Source organism: Genypterus blacodes, unplaced genomic scaffold, assembly GCF_046128005.1.
Source record: "Genypterus blacodes isolate CSIRO-AG114 ecotype Tasmania unplaced genomic scaffold, CSIRO-AGI_Gbla_v1 ptg000030l_1, whole genome shotgun sequence".
In the NCBI taxonomy this organism is placed as follows: domain Eukaryota; kingdom Metazoa; phylum Chordata; class Actinopteri; order Ophidiiformes; family Ophidiidae; genus Genypterus; species Genypterus blacodes.
This window is the reverse complement of record NW_027466843.1, coordinates 1,542,248-1,560,088: the sequence shown is the minus strand read 5'-3', so window position 1 is coordinate 1,560,088 and position 17,841 is coordinate 1,542,248. Positions and strand designations below refer to the sequence as shown.

At 42.2% G+C, this 17,841-nt stretch overlaps 5 protein-coding genes across 5 annotated transcripts; 3 read left to right on the top strand and 2 right to left on the bottom strand.

The window, feature by feature from the left end:
• Positions 1-795: 795 nt before the first annotated feature.
• calhm1b (calcium homeostasis modulator 1b) lies at positions 796-3,546 on the bottom strand. Its single transcript, XM_076145640.1, has 3 exons — positions 3,355-3,546; positions 2,565-3,149; positions 796-1,801 (listed from the first exon to the last, which is right to left on the bottom strand). Exons 2-3 carry the CDS (start codon positions 3,108-3,110, stop codon positions 1,292-1,294), a joined length of 1,056 nt encoding a protein of 351 aa, XP_076001755.1. The 5' UTR covers positions 3,111-3,149; positions 3,355-3,546; the 3' UTR covers positions 796-1,291.
• Positions 3,547-4,246: 700 nt separating this feature from the next.
• Positions 4,247-6,956, top strand: LOC142994930 (inositol 1,4,5-trisphosphate receptor-interacting protein). The gene is made up of 2 exons (XM_076145823.1): positions 4,247-4,385; positions 4,669-6,956. Exon 2 carries the CDS (start codon positions 4,678-4,680, stop codon positions 6,595-6,597), a length of 1,920 nt encoding a protein of 639 aa, XP_076001938.1. The 5' UTR covers positions 4,247-4,385; positions 4,669-4,677; the 3' UTR covers positions 6,598-6,956.
• On the bottom strand, positions 6,736-9,604 carry zp3c (zona pellucida glycoprotein 3c). The gene is made up of 8 exons (XM_076145700.1): positions 9,022-9,604; positions 8,687-8,799; positions 8,170-8,273; positions 7,734-7,920; positions 7,537-7,663; positions 7,373-7,461; positions 7,169-7,242; positions 6,736-6,896 (listed from the first exon to the last, which is right to left on the bottom strand). The coding sequence occupies exons 1-8, from the start codon at positions 9,568-9,570 to the stop codon at positions 6,736-6,738; spliced, it is 1,404 nt and encodes a 467-aa protein (XP_076001815.1). The 5' UTR covers positions 9,571-9,604.
• Positions 9,605-10,033: 429 nt separating this feature from the next.
• On the top strand, positions 10,034-13,949 carry LOC142994865 (ras-related protein Rab-40C-like). The gene is made up of 6 exons (XM_076145740.1): positions 10,034-10,714; positions 10,825-10,885; positions 10,990-11,050; positions 11,140-11,217; positions 11,333-11,555; positions 11,909-13,949. Exons 1-6 carry the CDS (start codon positions 10,561-10,563, stop codon positions 12,205-12,207), a joined length of 876 nt encoding a protein of 291 aa, XP_076001855.1. The 5' UTR covers positions 10,034-10,560; the 3' UTR covers positions 12,208-13,949.
• Positions 13,950-14,665: 716 nt separating this feature from the next.
• On the top strand, positions 14,666-17,706 carry wfikkn1 (WAP, follistatin/kazal, immunoglobulin, kunitz and netrin domain containing 1). The gene is made up of 2 exons (XM_076145194.1): positions 14,666-15,782; positions 15,947-17,706. Exons 1-2 carry the CDS (start codon positions 15,525-15,527, stop codon positions 17,456-17,458), a joined length of 1,770 nt encoding a protein of 589 aa, XP_076001309.1. The 5' UTR covers positions 14,666-15,524; the 3' UTR covers positions 17,459-17,706.
• The last annotated feature ends 135 nt before the right edge of the window (positions 17,707-17,841 follow it).

Genomic DNA, 17,841 nt, shown 5'->3' with positions numbered 1-17,841 from the left:
GCTGACGGCACAGATGCACGACAGTAAATACAGTGCTTAATACACGACATGCACAGTTGGCTGTTTACAGGTTTCACAATGACAGCGTCTATGAGTGGCTACAGTGTTATGCTGTCATTGTTTGCATGTCTGAAAGGATTGTGGTTTGGGGAACAGTACGCCCTCTTGTGAAATAATATGAAAACACAATTGAAGCAGTAACTTCCTGAAAGTATAAATAAACAAATTCACCTGCTGTGTATGTTCCATTTTTATGAAAAAAAATCTTCAGTACAACACAGAGAACATGAACAATCCCTTAATGTCTTAAAAGCATTGTAGCAGGGAGCTACTTTTGAGACAGTGAACGGCACATGGAAATGTGTGCGAGGAAGTTAGATGCAAATGTTGAGCCTGTTTTTTTTTGTATCATGTAAATTATTCTGGCTTCAAATTCATTTTCACCAATTTATTCAGCATACAGTATATGTATGCCTGACTGAACATGCAATGCATCCTTATTAGCAAAAACAATGGTGGAGATCAAATCAGTCAGGGCAAATAAATACGTTATATATTGTATATACTCACATATCATAATAAATTGTTATGTACACAGAAGTTTGTGGAATTCCTGTACAGTCAAGTTGCTTTTCTTTCAGGATTTTGACATTGTACAATTGCAATTATAATCTTGGCATTCCAGGCAGCTACTATTCCAGATATTAGACAGGCAAAGTACTTCTTTTAAGTTGGACAAACCATTTTTGTTTGAAGTGTGTCACTAAAGCAGCTTTACTCTTCAGCCCTTTTTCACCCCTGATTAGCATCATAATCAATGTGAGACCTGCAGCATGATTCAATTATCCAGACACAAATTGTTACATTGTGCCAATTCGAATGTTCAGACTGTAGATATCTACCAGTAGGTTCAAGGGTCAATGTCAAAATGTGCGTTCAAAAGCAATCCATCAGCCAACAGGACAGATAACATGATTAAGTTATATCTACTGTATATATGTATATGACAAAATCTCCCACTTCACAGGTAACAAGCTCAAGTACTGTACATAGCAGCGCGTGAAGCTAAGCAAAGACACCCTCAGTCAGCTACAATCCAACTCCGTATTTGTTTAACGTCAAAACAAAAATAATATTAAACTGGATCACATCATCTTTCTAACCAGCTTTCTTAATTATATGTGATATGTTACATTGCATATAGTATAGAAACAAAATGGAACTGAAATCATTCAAGTGTCTGAAAGCTAGAATAGCTGGAGTATTGTTTGTTTTCATTCTCTTTGAAACATCAAACCTTACTGTAATACACTGCCCATTGCTTTTTCTCTGGTTCATGGGTGTTGCCGTTAACAAATCCATTCGGCCCTCCGTTCAGCTCTCCATTCATTTTGTTATTGCTCATGCCATCCAATTGGTCCTTTCTCAGAGCCAGCGGTGGCTTACAGGTATGCCAGTTCCACAGGACTTTATTCATATCATCCTGGGCTCTGATACCAAGGAGCTTGTCTTCATCGCTTAGCAGATTGTTTTCTTCATTATCATTGTTTTCGTCCTTGGAGCGTAAGTGATGGATGCTACGCATCTCTCCACTGATGTTCTCAAAGTACTGGTGGACACAAACCTTAGCAAAACTCTTGGCATGCTCCTTACAGGTATCATCAAACACTTTGCGCTCGATGTCAACATAATGAGACCAGTACTTGGTCTTCAAGAAGACGGCCTGAGAAAAGCATGGTCGAATAGCACGAATCATGAAGGCTGTGAAGGTCATCACGAGCAAAAACAGCCACCCACATGCCTGTAAAATATAAACGTGTATTAATTCTTTAATGTAAGTAAGATAAGAGTGTTCAAAATGTAACTGTGAGGTCAGAAGACTCACAACAGATAAAAATAAAAATGGTATTGACTAATCTCAGCAGCGCTTGTGTTCGTTCACTGAGGAGAGAATGTGTCGGTAGGTTCTACAATGTAAATGGAAGTCAAATACTTAAGCAAATATTCTTGGGAAAGAACATTTAGTGCCTTCCTGACGTTTCCTTAGCTGACAGACATTCCTGTGAACTTTGCCATATAGTAATAGTCGTGTGCCAAGCATTAAATGCACCATGCAAGTGGTTTTTGGACTGGGGGACTATCCCATCTTATTGGATGAAAAATAAACATATACAAAATAATGGGCTTGGTAAATATTGAAAAGTATTATGGAGCACCTAAAGAATCAACAAATAAAGATTTAAGAGTCAAATGATAAATACTATAATATTAAACTTCTATTGTGTTCATTTTTAATGTGATTTTGCTGGCTGCATTGGATTATTAATGCATCATTATCACTGAATTCATATTCCACTTCCAATGGATTCAGTGATCAACTCAGTGTTATTACTGAATCAAACCAAGAGATGAGATAGAAACTATAAACCAAAGCCACTCTGGCTTATAGTTAGTTCACTTTTACTCAGAAAATTGTCTCACTGACTTTTATACCTTTATTTCTGCATCTGGCGAAAACTTGTATCCATTATTAGCTCAGTATAAGGAAAGAAATAAGAAATTACCTGTGATATACACTTGATGTATCGTGATGCCGCCACCCTTAATTCCTGATCATGAAACAGGTCTTTGCATGGAATCTTCGCCAGCAGTCTCATCCTCTCCACCTCTGACAATTCTCTAATCGCACTGGAATTTCCAAACCTCTCAAGGTCCAAGTTGACGCTGAAAGCGCACAAGAAGCTCTTTCCATCCATGAGGGTCACACATATCCAAACTGCAGGTGCTATCAGGGATCTCTGTGCCATCGAGACAAACATGTAGCGAAGAATTGTTGGATCTTTCCTTCGTTTCCCCATGGGTCTTTTCCACTCCTCCGCTAGCACAGACACATTATTGTTCATCACAAAACCTACTAAGAAGAACCATATAGATGGAACAACTAGTAGCCCAATCCCATAGTTATAGTTGTATTCTGGCATACAGGGGCAGCTGAACTCAAAGGCAGAGTACATCTGGGCACTAGCCAGTGCCATGATACCACAGATTCCATTCATAAAGGATTCCTGGTTGGATTGGAGGAACTGGAACATCATACGAAATTTATCCATTTTGAAAGAGTTGAGTCTGTGCTTCCAAGAGAATTAAATCTGTGAAATGAATTGAGTGAAATATTAAGTTTCATTGAATTTCAATAATTGAGTCATCCATCAAGAAAGAGTTGTGAGAATCCTGTCTCCTTGTTATTATTATGAACATAAATTACTGGGGAAACTATATCAAAATCTGGATCGGACAGCTTCAGATTTTGAATACAGCATACAGTACAAATCCCATACAGAGACACACACTTACCTGACTTACTTCTTTACCAGGGTTCTAGGAACAATAATAAAATGAAATAATGAAAAAATAATTAATCAAACAGCAACAATATCCATTTAAGCAGTTTGCCGTTCTTCATGTACTCCCACGTTGGATGTCAGAGTAAAAGACATACTTCTGGAATTCTTTGTGTGTGGACAAAGCAGACCACACAACCATCGGCGTGCCCCTCCCTTCACAGGCACCTGTGATGTAACAAAAGATTCTCATCCATCCTTTGCTTTCTATGCAGGCTACAAAGCTTGAAAAACGATCATAACATTTGAAGTTGCTCATTACGGCACACATGGGTTGACTTTCTTATCATTTTCCTTTTATTTTCATGTAATTCTCAGGAATCTGAGCCTTCAGAGAAGCCATGTTTACTCAAAGCCTTACCTGTTGGATTCCCTGGCATGCAAAATGGCTTCAAGCTATTTAAATATCTTTGGCTTTGGCTTGGAAATTTGGTTATTATCTAAGAGCTGAAAGGTAAATATGTTCCCACTTGTTCAATCCGGAACAGGTGTAAAAGAACCAACACCTTATCCCATGGCAAAATGATTTAAATATAATGTTTTTTTATTTTGTTTGCATTCCCCTTTGAACTTAGAGTAACTGCATCGAGTGAATGAAGCAGAGCTAGACAAACCAGTTAGCAAGCCACAAGAAGATAAAGGGCAGGGGCTTACACTTCTATTCACACACACAAACCATTTCCCTCCGATTCACCCAAAGCCTCCAGACTACAAAGTAAATTCATTTGAGTTTGTTTTGAAAAAGCACTTGAATCTGCAGAGGAAGTCTCTTGTTCTGCATGGGGAAACATCAAACCAGAGCACATGTGCAGAATACGCAGGAAATAAGTCACGAAAGACAACCTACAAATGCATCTAAAATAGGAAGTGTCCGCTGAGTGTGTTGTGCGGTGCTGTGAGTTAGTACCTTGCTTCCTCCTCTGTGCATTTACTCTGAGATCACTGCAACGCTGTAATATTGCTACAGTCAGTCACTTTTCTCTGGTGCGTATTGTTGTTCTTTTCCCTTGATGTTGCATGCAGTGATACTTTTATTTTGTGGCATAGTCACAGCAATATGTTGGGCGATGCTCAGGCCATCAAGGAAGTAACTTCTTCCTCTCTGGCTTTGCCTCATTGTTATACCCAGCTAAGAAATTTGCCAGCATAAATCTTTTGTTTGTTTTGACATTTTTTCATTCATATAACATTAATCTATTGTTGGTAAATCACTGAAATTACTAGTGAAAATATATTCATATATAAGACTGTTTTATGTTATTCACAGACGGTACTGATGATGCAAGAGTATCTCCTGAGGGTGTTTTTGGTGGCTATGGGCCTCTTTATGTATCCAAAGGAGGACCCCATGGTGGAAGACGATATCACAATGACCATGCAAGATCACAGAGAAAGATTAATGAGAGAAGGGGAGGAACTGGATCAGGAAATTGCACCCGTCAACCAGGAAATGACACATATAACCAGTAACGGGCCTTGGGGTGATGCAAAAAGCCTTTCTGTGGAACAAAATCAGCCCACTGTTTCCAATGAGGTTAAACATGCTGAAAAAGCTGAAGATGTGGCTCTCACCAATAAGAACGTTTTAGAAGATGTGTATCCAAAGTTGGATCCAAACATAACATCAAAGTCCTCTTTTGAACCTGACACTAACCTGGAGTCTTCGCAAATTGACCATGAGTATCAACTAAATGTGCTCCAAATGAAGGCCCAGTCACAACTGGACAAGGACAGCGTCTCCATTTCCCGTGGAGAGAGAAAAGATACCCAGACTGGCTCTGTTGGAGACTCAAGTTCATCACAAAGGCAAAAAGAAAAGCCTGGGGAAGTGTTAAGCTTACAGGAAGTGTCCCTGTCACGCCTCACGGAGACTTCTGACACAGCCATCACAGACTGGGAGCAGGACTACCTCTGGTATATATTTAACACATTCTCCATTATTTCAATGATTCGATTCTTCATGAAATTCTCCAAGAAATACTCCAAAACTGAACATGGACATGACAAGTATGATGCCAGTGCCTCACCAGAGAACTACATCACCAGTGAAGTGCCAATACCAGACAGTGACACTCTACAGCGTTTTTATTCTAAATGTATTCAAGCATCACCTAATAAGTGGAGGGAGGATGAATTTTTGGAAGGATTAGTAAGTGATCTATTTAGCAGCATGAGGACCATCTGTGACAGAAATGACAGTATGGTAATTGAGGGTTTTCAGATGGTTACTGTGTGCAACATCATTGTCCCGTTTTCCCCTCCAGAGCCATATAAGTTTTGTTGTCTGATCCAGAACAACCAAGCAAGTGACTTACTACCAGATATGAATATGTGCGGTCAAATAAAACTGGTGGAAAAAGTAAAAATACAAAACACCTGCAACTGTCAGACTTCAGGTGTAAATATAGTATGTTTGCTGCATTGTGATACCAAGACCATGCAACCAAAAGAGACTGATGCCTTCGATGGCCTCCTGTGCATGAAAAACACACCTTTCTTGTCAAAGTCACAGGTTACCAAATGGTTTCAGAGCACGATCAAGCAAGCATGGACCTTGATATCCCACAAGTATGGGTTTGAGCTAAACATTTGCAGGTCAGGTGCTATTGCAGCTAGGTTCAGATCAGGGAAGATTATCAGATTCAGTATGAATCCTGTTGTCAAGTTCAGCACTGGGGCCCATTTCTTCTGCACCCCCAACATTTTGGATATTTGCTGGTCACTCTCCACAACCATCTATGAAGATCAAGTCATTGAGCAAGTTTCTAAACACCTTCCTGGAAACTCATGTCACATTCAGGCTCTTGATATTGCACATTTTCTTCACAGAACACAGAAAGCATTGTCAGGAAGAAGTGCTCTTAAAGACTCTCATTTTAAAACTGCACTTATCCATTTGCTTTTGACTAAAGAGCCACCACAATGGCAACCCAAGTACCTGGCTTGTAGGCTACAGGATCTTCTTGTCTTTTTGGAGAGAAGCCTTCATCAGAAGCTGATTCTCCATTTTCTTATTGGCAATCCCTTTAAGCTAAATGAAATTGACTTGCCAGCTTCCTTTTGTCAAGCAAAGCCAGTGAATCTCTTCCACCCTCTTGTGGTAGATAAGTTCACCTACACAAATGCTGTAAGGCATTTCCAGGAGATGCTTAGAAACACCGACTTGCTGATTCGGGATTATGTCAGTGACAACTGATGTGAAACATTGCCAATGGTACCATAGATATAAGAGCTGTGAAGGCCAAATCAAGAATCAAGACATTTATTTAAAACCAGTCAGTTTCAGGATCAATGTCAAGTCACATCTTTGAACAAGAAACTCAGTCGTTTGACTTTAGTAGTAATCATCCCAATAGTGCAGCAAATCCTCTTCCAACTCGTGGTCAATGAAGTTGGATTTGTCCAAGGATTTCACCTGGGGGCCAATCTCTGCATATCCATCTTCGCTGGTGAAGTCAACTTCCCAAGAGTGACTTGAGACCATATTATTGGTAGCTGTAAAAGATGAGTAGTTTTGTCAAACAGCCAGCTTTCCTTGATTATGCATTCTGATCCTGTGACTCATTAAAGTTCAGTTACTTTAAATTTTGTGTTGCGATTGTTTAATGACCCCCTAAATTGCCTTATTCAACTGCAATACAAGGCTGAAAACCCCTGCTATTGCATGTGAGAAGTATTTCAATGAGGAATTTGTCATTTTAGAGATCAGGTTACAAATCATGAAGCATTAGTCATCATGGCAAATTAAAGTAAATGTGGCCACTTGCCTTTTGGCTGAACAGAGGAGCAGTGCGAGTTGCAGCAGGCGCACAGAGAGTCATTGCCATATAGCGCCTTCCACCTAAAACAGGAAACATTAGCAAGTCTTCATACGAATCTGACCATTAACAGGAAAAGGCTGAGAAACCTTTTAGAAACTTACATCCTGCATTTCATCAAACTAACTAACATTAGTTTAAACGGAAACTCACTTTCTGGTAGCTCGATCATAGTTGCAAGCCTTTGAACCCTGACATGGAACAATATTCCCAACTGCCATTTCACAGTGCATGTAGAGTTGCTAAATACAAAACATTGTTAGATTTCTGCGTACAGATTTGCATTTTGTAGTACATGCTGCTGGAAGCCATCGTACCATTGATGAAGATCCACTCGCAGCCATGTCCTTAAATATGAAGGATCCGATCTGGAACTTCTGCACCATGCTTGAGGCATCGATGAGGAATTTTGACTGCACAGTTGCCTTGCCGTCAATCATACACCTGCAGGGAGAACATATTTTAATACAAACCAGAAGTTAAAACTGAAAACTGATTGCAAATTAAGCTTTACCCTTGGTTGTCAATCACTGTATATTTAGGAGTGGAGCTGGAGTCTTGGGAAGCAGTCATGAAGCACTTGTTTATGTAAAGTCTCTGTCCAGACACTGCAATTGCTGTGCTGCCAACTTGCTTGGCCACAAAGAACATTGGTTGCCCCAACGTGTAGACTTTGCCACCAATGAGTTCATTACCCAATGCTGCAGTAAAAGAGGAATGTCACAAGTTAACCAAAGGGAATTGAAGACTGCGTACTACCAAGAAAATCTTTTTACAATTAAGCATATTTCAATTAGCCATGTGTGCAACTTGAAAAGCTGCAACATGAAGTCCTTTAACTACATTTGTGGGGATTCCACTTCTGTTGTGCCAAGGTTACTTGTGGTCAGCAGTTCAATATTATGGCAAGTGACTGAAAAGGAACCATTAGCTGTGCAACGTCAACCTACCATCTTGAGGGATGAGTGTGTAAGTGCTTTTTGGCTGGAGCTGTCTGTAGATGGTGCCTCCCTCTAGTTTGGGATAGAATCCAACTTTATACGAGTGAAAGAACCTGCAACAGTGAAGTGAGTTAGTATAGCAATACCAGCATTTTTTAGAACAGTTACCCCATTATGGGTAGCCATGTGCTGCCAATAGTACTTCAACCTTACTCAAAACCAAGTAGAACAAATGCTACTTGAGGCAGGCTAGTCTCGTGGCCACCAGTCTGCAGATTAGGGCGACCAAAAGACCCAACTGATTTCAAGCAAACCCTCAGAGGCCAATTGGTTAATTAAGATGCAAGGGATTTGTTTGGATTGAAACAAGACTCAACCCTCCATAGCACATGTTTGGACACTGGTTCATGAATAAATGCAGTGAGGAATTCAGCAGCAATTCAGGATTATTTTTTTTAAACCAACCCTGGACTGAAGAAGAAACTGAACACATGCTTACCTGTGGTATTTACACACATACACTTACCTGTGGTATTTACACACAATAGGAATATCAAATGGAGGCTCCCTCACAATTGGGCTGGATGGATCCAGCTTGTATTGGAGCGTAATGCTAATAAGTTCTTCATCCACTTTACTCTGGAACATAAAGGTTATATCACAGGTTGCATAATACAAGCATTTCACTTAACCTGGCTAGGTGAGCAACCAAGATAAAGTCACCATGTGGAATTTACCATTTTAAAGTGAATCCCAGCAAAATGCCTATGAATGCTGTCAGTTTGTATTTTACAGGAAATTTGCAGAACCATTTAGTCCCCAAGAAATTCCCCATCCATTTTATTGGGTGTATTCACTTACCTCTCTCTTCCAGCCACAGTCAGTCTTCAGAAGGTACAGATGGTAGAAATAGTCAGCGTCACCATAATTAACATCGCAGGTGCCTAGTTTTAAGTTAGCGCTTGCATTCCTACTCTTAAAGAGCTCTTTTCTGGCTCGGACATATATTCTGTCAAGGTGGCACAAAATTTCTACTTGAGGCCGTCTTTGTGCGCTAGTAACGCCAGTAACTGCAGGTTTTTGCGTCACCAGCAGAATTTTCTTGGCCGAGTCAGGGAGAGGCCTGGCACCCATCGATGGCTTGAACAGGTTCTTCTGGACTTTGGAAGCTGGGACTCGCACATACTCAGGAACCCGCATGACTTCAGGTAGAGAAGATCCACTGCCTGACCCGGTCTTCCAGAACTTGGATCTCGGTGCGGGAGCAGGGGGCATTGCCACACCAATCAGTTTCTCAATTCTCCTCCACTCCAAGTCAGGATTCTGACGGAACTGGTCATGGTTAGGCGGATAACTATAGACAGAACAAGACAAAAGCAACACAAGACCAGCACGTAGCAGCAGCCACATTGTTACTCTAGCAACTATGCTCCTCTAAAGTTGACCCCCTTGACAGTACAAGAGAATGCAGTGTTGCTGTTTCATCTGCATTTATAGGGTGCAGTAAGTGGCCATTCCCACAGCTGCTGCTAATACTAATCAGGAAACACCAATGACAAGGAGCAAGGAGCCAATTTAATCAGTGAAATGAGCTTCCCCCTTTGTATTCACATCACCAGTTCACCGAGGACATGTAAATTCCGTAGTCTTACACTTGACGTACTTTACTAGGCTTTATTGTGATTTGAGCAATTGCCTTTGAAATCAACTAATTTTTTTAATGAGCAATACCAGCTTTAATTAAACTGAATATATTTTATATTTCACTACACAATCACCAGCAAAGAACAAATATATTAACCTAGGAAAAAGAATGAAAGAAACATATCAACAACAATATCATACGCGGATGTTGCGTACTTGATAACGTCAAACACTAGGAAGTTCCAGCACAGTCCTCCGCTCTGCGCGTTAGTTTAGACACCATCGCAGATATTTTCTTTTTATAAAAAAACTAAATTAATCTTTGGTTATTTCGTTGTAAGATAACTATTTAATTTCGAAGTGCACAGCCTGGTCTATACTGAGGATTTACTGTTTGCAGTATGATGTATTAGGTACTGACGTGTATGCTAGCTTGTGCTAACAAGCTATCGTTGTTTTGATGATATTTATGTGAACATGAACGTTCTTGCCGACGTTTTCTGGACTAAGCCGCTCAACGTTACGAAGAGGGTGTTGTTTATCATCCCCCATTTGACGTAAGAAATGTTTATGAACTCGAAACTACGAGGAAATCATTATTTATAATTGTAGACAGTCATCACCAGCTAACGCCTAGCTAGCTAGCATTAACGCCAAACGACGCCTGCCGGGGTTAGCTACCGTGTCAGCACAGTGTGGGGCCGCTTGGTTTGTTTCTTTGCCGGGCTCAGAAAGCTCCGTGGGAAGCGGGTCCAAATGCGTGGGATGACGGGGACACAAAGTAGCCCTGTCAAGAGTTACGATTATCTGCTGAAGTTCCTTCTGGTCGGAGACAGTGATGTGGGAAAGGGGGAAATCCTGGACAGTTTGCAGGATGGATCAGTGGAGTCTCCATACGCCTACAGCAGCGGTGAGTGTTGTTGCTCTGATCTATTTTATCAAACATCACACTGGTATACGGAGGAAGCTGAGGCGTGATTGTGACTGAGTCTGACTGACTTTGGCTGTGTGGAATTTTAGGGATCGATTACAAGACTACCACGATCCTGCTAGATGGAAGAAGAGTCAAGTTAGAGTTATGGTGAGTGTTATGTGCAAAACGTATGTGTTAAATAAATAATAGTTGTGTACATGTACTAACATACTGTGTGTGTGTGTGTGTGTGTGTGTGTGTGTATTCAACAGGGACACATCAGGCCAGGGCAGGTTTTGCACCATCTTCAGGTCATACTCTCGTGGGGCACAGGTGAGGACTTGTAGTGTTTCTTATACCATTTTATTTATGTAATAGTAACACAAAACTGACACTGTCTTTTGTTTGTTTCCATCCGAAAGGGAATTCTGCTTGTGTATGATATCACAAACAACTGGTCATTCGATGGCATTGATCGCTGGATACGGGAAATTGATGAGGTATGCTGTTCCGACCCATTTATGAGTCTGTGCAATGTAAAAGTGGAGTAAATAAGACATGGAATGTTTTTTTGAGCTTCCATCTTCCAACATTCCTTTGTTGCATTTCCCACAGCATGCTCCAGGTGTGCCCAGGATTCTAGTGGGCAACCGGCTTCACCTGGCTTTCAAACGGCAGGTGCCAACAGAGCAGGCGAGGGCTTATGCCGAAAAGAACAGCATGACATTCTTTGAAGTCAGTCCGCTGTGCAACTTCAACGTCATCGAGTCTTTCACAGAACTTTCACGGATCGTGCTCATGAGGCACGGGATGGAGAAATTCTGGAGGCCCAACAGAGGTGAGCTGGTTCACATGTCCTCGCTTTTTGTGATTGTTTCTATGCATAGTGGACATGGTATTTTTTTTAGCACATCAGTCTGAAAACATGGCAAGCCGTCTTGTAAAGCTGCAGCTGTTGTTTGAGTGTTTGAACTGACATTTTTGGGTTGTTGTTTCGTGAGAAAGAGGCTAATGAATGTAGCTGTGTCAAAGCACAACAATGCAGCAAGACCACACTCTGCATCTACTAAGGATAATTAGTACAGTAACAATAGTGGGTCAGACTCGGTATACTTTATGTGACATCCCGACATGTATCAGTCAAACCATTCATTCAAATACTCCTTTGTCTTCTTCTATCTTGTTATTCAGTCTTCAGCCTCCAAGACCTGTGCTGCCGCTCCATTGTCTCCTGCACCCCAGTCCACCTGATCGACAAACTGCCCCTCCCAGTGGCCATCAAGTCGCATCTCAAGTCCTTCTCCATGGCCAATGGCATGAACGCGGTCATGATGCACGGACGCTCCTACTCGGTGGCCAACAGCGCGGCCTCGGGTGGCGCCAGCGGCAGCGGAAGCAAAGGCAACAGCCTGAAACGCTCAAAGTCCTTAAAGCCCCCGCAGAGTCCCCCGAAAAACTCTTCCTCCAAGGGGAACTGTAAGATTTCATAGTGGACATGAGGGAACAAATGGTTGCCCTTGCGGATGCCGCGTTAATGTTGATGTTACTCTAAGCGGTCAGCAGGCCCGAGAAGACGATGGAGAACCAACTGCATTCTTCATCAAACGGCTTTTGCTGCCTGTTACATTAACCAGTGGGAACTGACCCCAGATGGCTGGTTTGAGTTCTGTCCCGTTTGAGTTTGTTGGTGCCATCTTGTGGATGTCGGTTTGCCTTTCTTGATACAGAGACTCACTGTGATCATGTACGTCTGTGGGACCAACCAATGTGAATGAAGGGTTATCACTCACCTGTCAACACTACGAGCGAGTGGAGGGATGTCTCCCGTGGCTTGCTGGTATTTAAAGGTGGACTTGGAAGTTGTAAATATGTATGCTAGTTGTTCTGGTCTGTGTTCAGTGGTTGCTCTTCAGGATGAGCTCTTTTTGCTTGTTTCGTCTCGAATGTGATTGGAAAGATTTGTTTTAGATTGTATTTCTGTGTCTTTTACCTCTAATGCCATTATTCTTCAAAAGCCTTGAGTTTTTTTCTACTTGGAGTGATGGGCGATTTATTTACAACTCCAAAGTAGAGGTGATGTAAGCCTTTATGAACTTGAATGTATTCAACACACAGGGTTGTTCTCCCCGACAAAGGTTGAGCCTGTTTCTAAACTAAAACCACCATAATTAAGGTGTCATTGAGAACATTTTTTTAAAACTTTCAGAATCATGTTGAATCCCTGTTAGTGAAGTCAAGGTCAAGTCATGTTGGCTTGTTCAGAAAATGTCCTTTCCCCTTCAGCTCATTCAGCCATTGCTTTAAAAAAAAAAAATCTGTTGCCTTGTTGAATCTGCAAATGCCTCCAAGCCTCATCAGCAGAGCGGGATCATTACTTTAACTGACCCAACCGGATCAATGTTCGTTTGTTGCATTCATTCCGGGGGCATGTCAAATGTTGTGTAGTGATGATGTGATAACCATGTACAAAAACACACACTTTTTCCTACCTTCTTGCCCTCTCAATTGCAATTATGTCTTGGTTCTTTAAAAGGAATTTGCTATTTTGCTGCAAAACCATGTTTCTGAACTTGCAGCCAACCTTTGAGATTACAGAACAATATTGAGACAAGTGTTTTGTTGAGGAATATTATGTTTTGATATTTTATGTACACGTTACTGCATATTTATGAATGTCAAGCAATATTCTTCTGCTATATGTTTGAGCAGTGTTGTGGTAATATGAGTGACTGTAACTGTCAGAGGTGGAAGGTTATTGACTACAACTGCTCTATTAGCTGTCTTTAAATATTTTACTGTTTCTTTTCTGTGTTATTGTAGCTCTGTAGTTTGGTTTCTCGTGTATATATATATATATATATATATATATAACGACATTCAGGAACGTGAACATAAGGGTATTTCTGTACTTCCATAACTTACATTATGTGTTTGTTTATGAACTGAAGAAGAGTCTTTGAAATGGAGTTACCTTAAAAAGATGAACTGTTAAGTTTGGAGACGAAAAGCACACACCTTTTCACCAAGAATTTTTAAAGCAGCCATTTTCTAGCCATATACTTTTATTTCCAGACAAATTCAGTCATTTCTCCCCACCTTTGATTTACATGTGCTGCATTTCCACTTGAACATTCCCGCTGTCATGTAATAGGATCATAGAGGGTTTGGTGCATGTCTCCTCTGCTGTGCCTGTTTCTGTGGTTTATTGAGACCAATACAAAAGCTGAGTCAACCTTTAAAGCCGTGTGTGTGTGTGTGTGTGTGTGTGTGTGTGTGTGTGTGTGTGTGTGTGTGTGTGTGTGTGTGTGTGTGTGTGTGTGTGTGTGTGTGTGTGTGTGTGTGTGTGTGTGTGTGTGTGTGTGTGAACGTTTTGCTATCAAAGTTGTGTTTTAAAAGTTGCACAGGGGAATTGATTGTAATTTAGTCTCCATCGGTGACATTGAACACAACACTGCCTGTCAGAATAAAGGCTGCAAAATACAAAAGCTGCTCTGCATTCTCTTCCAACTCGCGTGATTACTTTTTGATGGCATGACGTCGTTCACATATTTATCACTGTTCACTGTGGGAATTGTGGGAATATTTTTTCCTCCCTTTGTTCCATCCGGGGCTCGCTGGTTGCTCAAGTGCTATAAACCCGTGGGGGGTGTTTGAATTGATTATCTGCTCTCGTGGTATTGGCCGGTGGTGGATAACCGGGGACATAATCGCGGCGCATGAATACAACGCGGTCAAAAGTCACACAAAGGTTGAGGGGTCAGTGTGGATGAAAAGATGAGGGGAGCTGCTTCTCATCGCCTCGGAGCTGCGCCGGGACAAAGATGAGTCGCACGCTATTGAAAATGTGTCGCTTTACGTCTTCCCACCTGACCGCGGCATCTCAGAGCTGCGTGTGAATGAGGGAAGGCGGTGATTTGACCCCACGTCTAGACAAGGAGGACGTAAACAAGACGAGACTTAGTTACTTTCACGCGTTTCATTCATTTGATAGTACTTTGTGTGATTTTTTTACGCGTGGAAACTCTTCCTATCCGCGTAAAATGTGCATTGCGTAAAAGCGCGGAAACGTCCAATCGCAGTTCTAGATCTTGTAGCAACGCAATAAACAGCAACATCTGTGAGCGAGGATCCCACTTATGAGCTTATTTATGGATGACACCTCTATAAATGCTGTCTGGACTCATGAAACATCGGCTTTCTCACCGGAATGTGTGTCTCTCCGTGGACACGCAGGTCGGGACAGATTGGCAACATGACCCGACATGTTCTTTGATGTTTTCTTTCTTTCTTTTTCTTTTTTCCTTTTTTTACAATGTTTGTCCAGTTGCTTAACGCATGGTGTTCCTTCACAAAAGTTTGAGCCGCCGGTCGGAGCATGGGGGCGGTCACAGGGGGGCTGCCCTCTCCACCTCCATTCACTCTCTCAAAGGCTAGTGGTGCGTCTTTCTCGCTCATTGTGCCCGTTTCGTTCGCTTATTTCGCTCTTCTGAGAGTTCGTTCTAAAAGACATTTTGTCCGCTATTCCTCTGGACTTTTCTTGTTGTTGTTGGTTTTGTTGTTGTGCAATATCACGGCAAATCATTCACTTGGCTTAACTGCATTTATTTTGTCATTATTAATGGGATTTTTTTTTTCAGCGCTTGGGAACCGGATATGCCCGATAAGTCTTTTCTCCACGTAAGATTTGTTTCCAGCGTGTTTACGTATAAACGGATAAACATCTTTGACCATCGGGGGCGCTTCTTATCTTGAATGCCCGAGGAAGTAATGGAAGTACTCGTGGGGCCATTTATGCAAAAGTGGAACAATGTATAAAGTCAAACTACAACCCCTGGAGGTTAAAAGTCCAAAGGATACTACTTGGGATGACGCACGCAGCTCAAATAAGCCTCTTGGATGGATGTGTTTATTTTGGTTCATGGTTTTTCAATTGCCGGAACTTTGTTTGAGTGCGAGTGTGGCAGGATCCATGGTTGAACATGAAGGGCTTTGTCCGAACAAGCTGAATGCTAATCTGTGGGTTGATGCGCAAAGCACCTGCGAGAGAGAATGCAACGTCGACGAGGTGATGTCATTTACTAAATCCCTTTTAGTTTCAGAGAATGAGGGAAATAATGCTTACTTAATGTGTTTTTTTTTCTCTCTCTCGTAGCCCTTTTTTGTATTTATTAATCGCATTTAGTCCGTATTCATTGTTTCAATAAATTCTGTATTGTGCATTCTGTGCAGGACTGTGCTGATTTTGAGAAATGCTGCACCAACGTGTGTGGCCTGAACAGCTGTGTGGCTGCACGTTTCTCAGATGGTACTTCTGCCCAGCCAGATGGGCAGGGAGGAGAAGGAAATGCTGCCCCCAGCACAGCTACCTGTGACGGCTTCATCTGCAGCCAACAAGGAGCAACCTGTGACATCTGGGAGAGTCAGCCTATCTGCAAGTGCCAGGACCGCTGTGGAAAAGAGCCCGATTTCACCTGTGCCTCAGATGGCCTCACCTATTTTAACCACTGCTACATGGATGCAGAGGCCTGTGTCCGGGGTGTGACTTTGACTGTGGTCACCTGCCGCTTCTACCTTGCTGGGCCACATACTAGCCCGCTGCCTCAGGACACCACGGCTCATCCCACCCCAACATCTTCCCAGGAGGACCCCATGCCCCCCTCTCTGTACTCCAATCCCTACCACCAGTCCATTTATGTTGGCGGCACAATCAATTTCCACTGTGATGTTGCTGGAGTCCCCAGGCCTGATGTAACATGGGAGAAACAGAGTGAGCGCCGGGAACGTCTACTCATGAGGCCTGATCAGATGTATGGGAATGTAGTTATCACCAACATTGGACAGCTTGTCATTTACAATGCCCAAGTGTGGGACACAGGTATCTACACCTGCATAGCAAGGAATGCTGCAGGTGTTCTTCGTGCAGACTACCCGCTGTCCGTTATCCGTCGGGCGGAAGATGACTTCTCTGAAGATCCAGAGATGCCCATGGGGCGGCCATTCTCACCTGCTGACTGCCTGGCTGAAGTAGATGTGAAAGTGTGCAGTAGAGAGCGTCATGTGGACTGGTACTATGACAGCAAACTGGGCTCTTGCATGGCCTTCAGCAACGGTGGATGTGAGGAAAGCCGTAACCGTTTTGAGACTTACGAGGAGTGTCAAGCATCCTGTCAGCGGGAGGGAATGGGCATCTGCTCCCTGCCGGCTGTACAAGGCCCCTGCAAATCTTGGGAGGCCCGCTGGGCCTGGAATTCTGTCATGAAGCTGTGTCAGGCTTTTGCCTATGGGGGCTGCCATGGGAATGCCAACAGCTTCCACACCAAAAAGGAGTGTGAGGCAAACTGCCCTCAACCCAAAAGGAAACCCTGTAAGACCTGTAGGGTGAAGGGTAAAATGGTGCCTAGCTTATGCCGGAGTGACTTCGCCATAGTGGGTCGTTTGACTGAGCTGGTTGAGGAGCTGGATTCAGGTTTAGCTCGCTTCAGCTTGGATGAGGTCCTCCGAGATGAAAAGATGGGCCTGTCTTTCTTTAACACGAGGCACCTGGAGGTGACCATTGCCAAGATAGACTGGAGTTGTCCCTGTCCAAACATCACCATGGAGGAAAGCCCTTTGTTGGTGATGGGTGTCGTGCAGGATGGCATGGCCATCATACAATCAGACAGTTATGTCAGGACCATAACTGAGCGTAGACTCAAGAAGCTCCGTGAAGTTGTACAGAAAAAGACCTGTGGGAAATCGTAACCCTCTATGAACTGATTTGTTGTAAGCCAGATGTGTAAATTAAAGTTTGTGATCATCTGTAAGCTAAATGGATAATATGTAATAATAATTTAAATCTCATGCAAAGAACATGATATATGTCCATGTATTATTATGCCGGACATGTTTGCATCTACAATATGAAATATTACAATAACCACTCACCACATTCCAGATTAGCTAAATGTGGCCATGTTATACTTTAGCTTTCAAAATAAGTGTAAAAATAAAATGATTTGCTTTTTTTTAAAATGTTTACTACATCTTTGTATTCTGGAGAAAGACGCCAGAAGAGCACTCTTTTCTATTAAGCTCTATTTATTTGAAGTGTTTTATTGTTATAAATGGTAGTGTACAGTGAATTC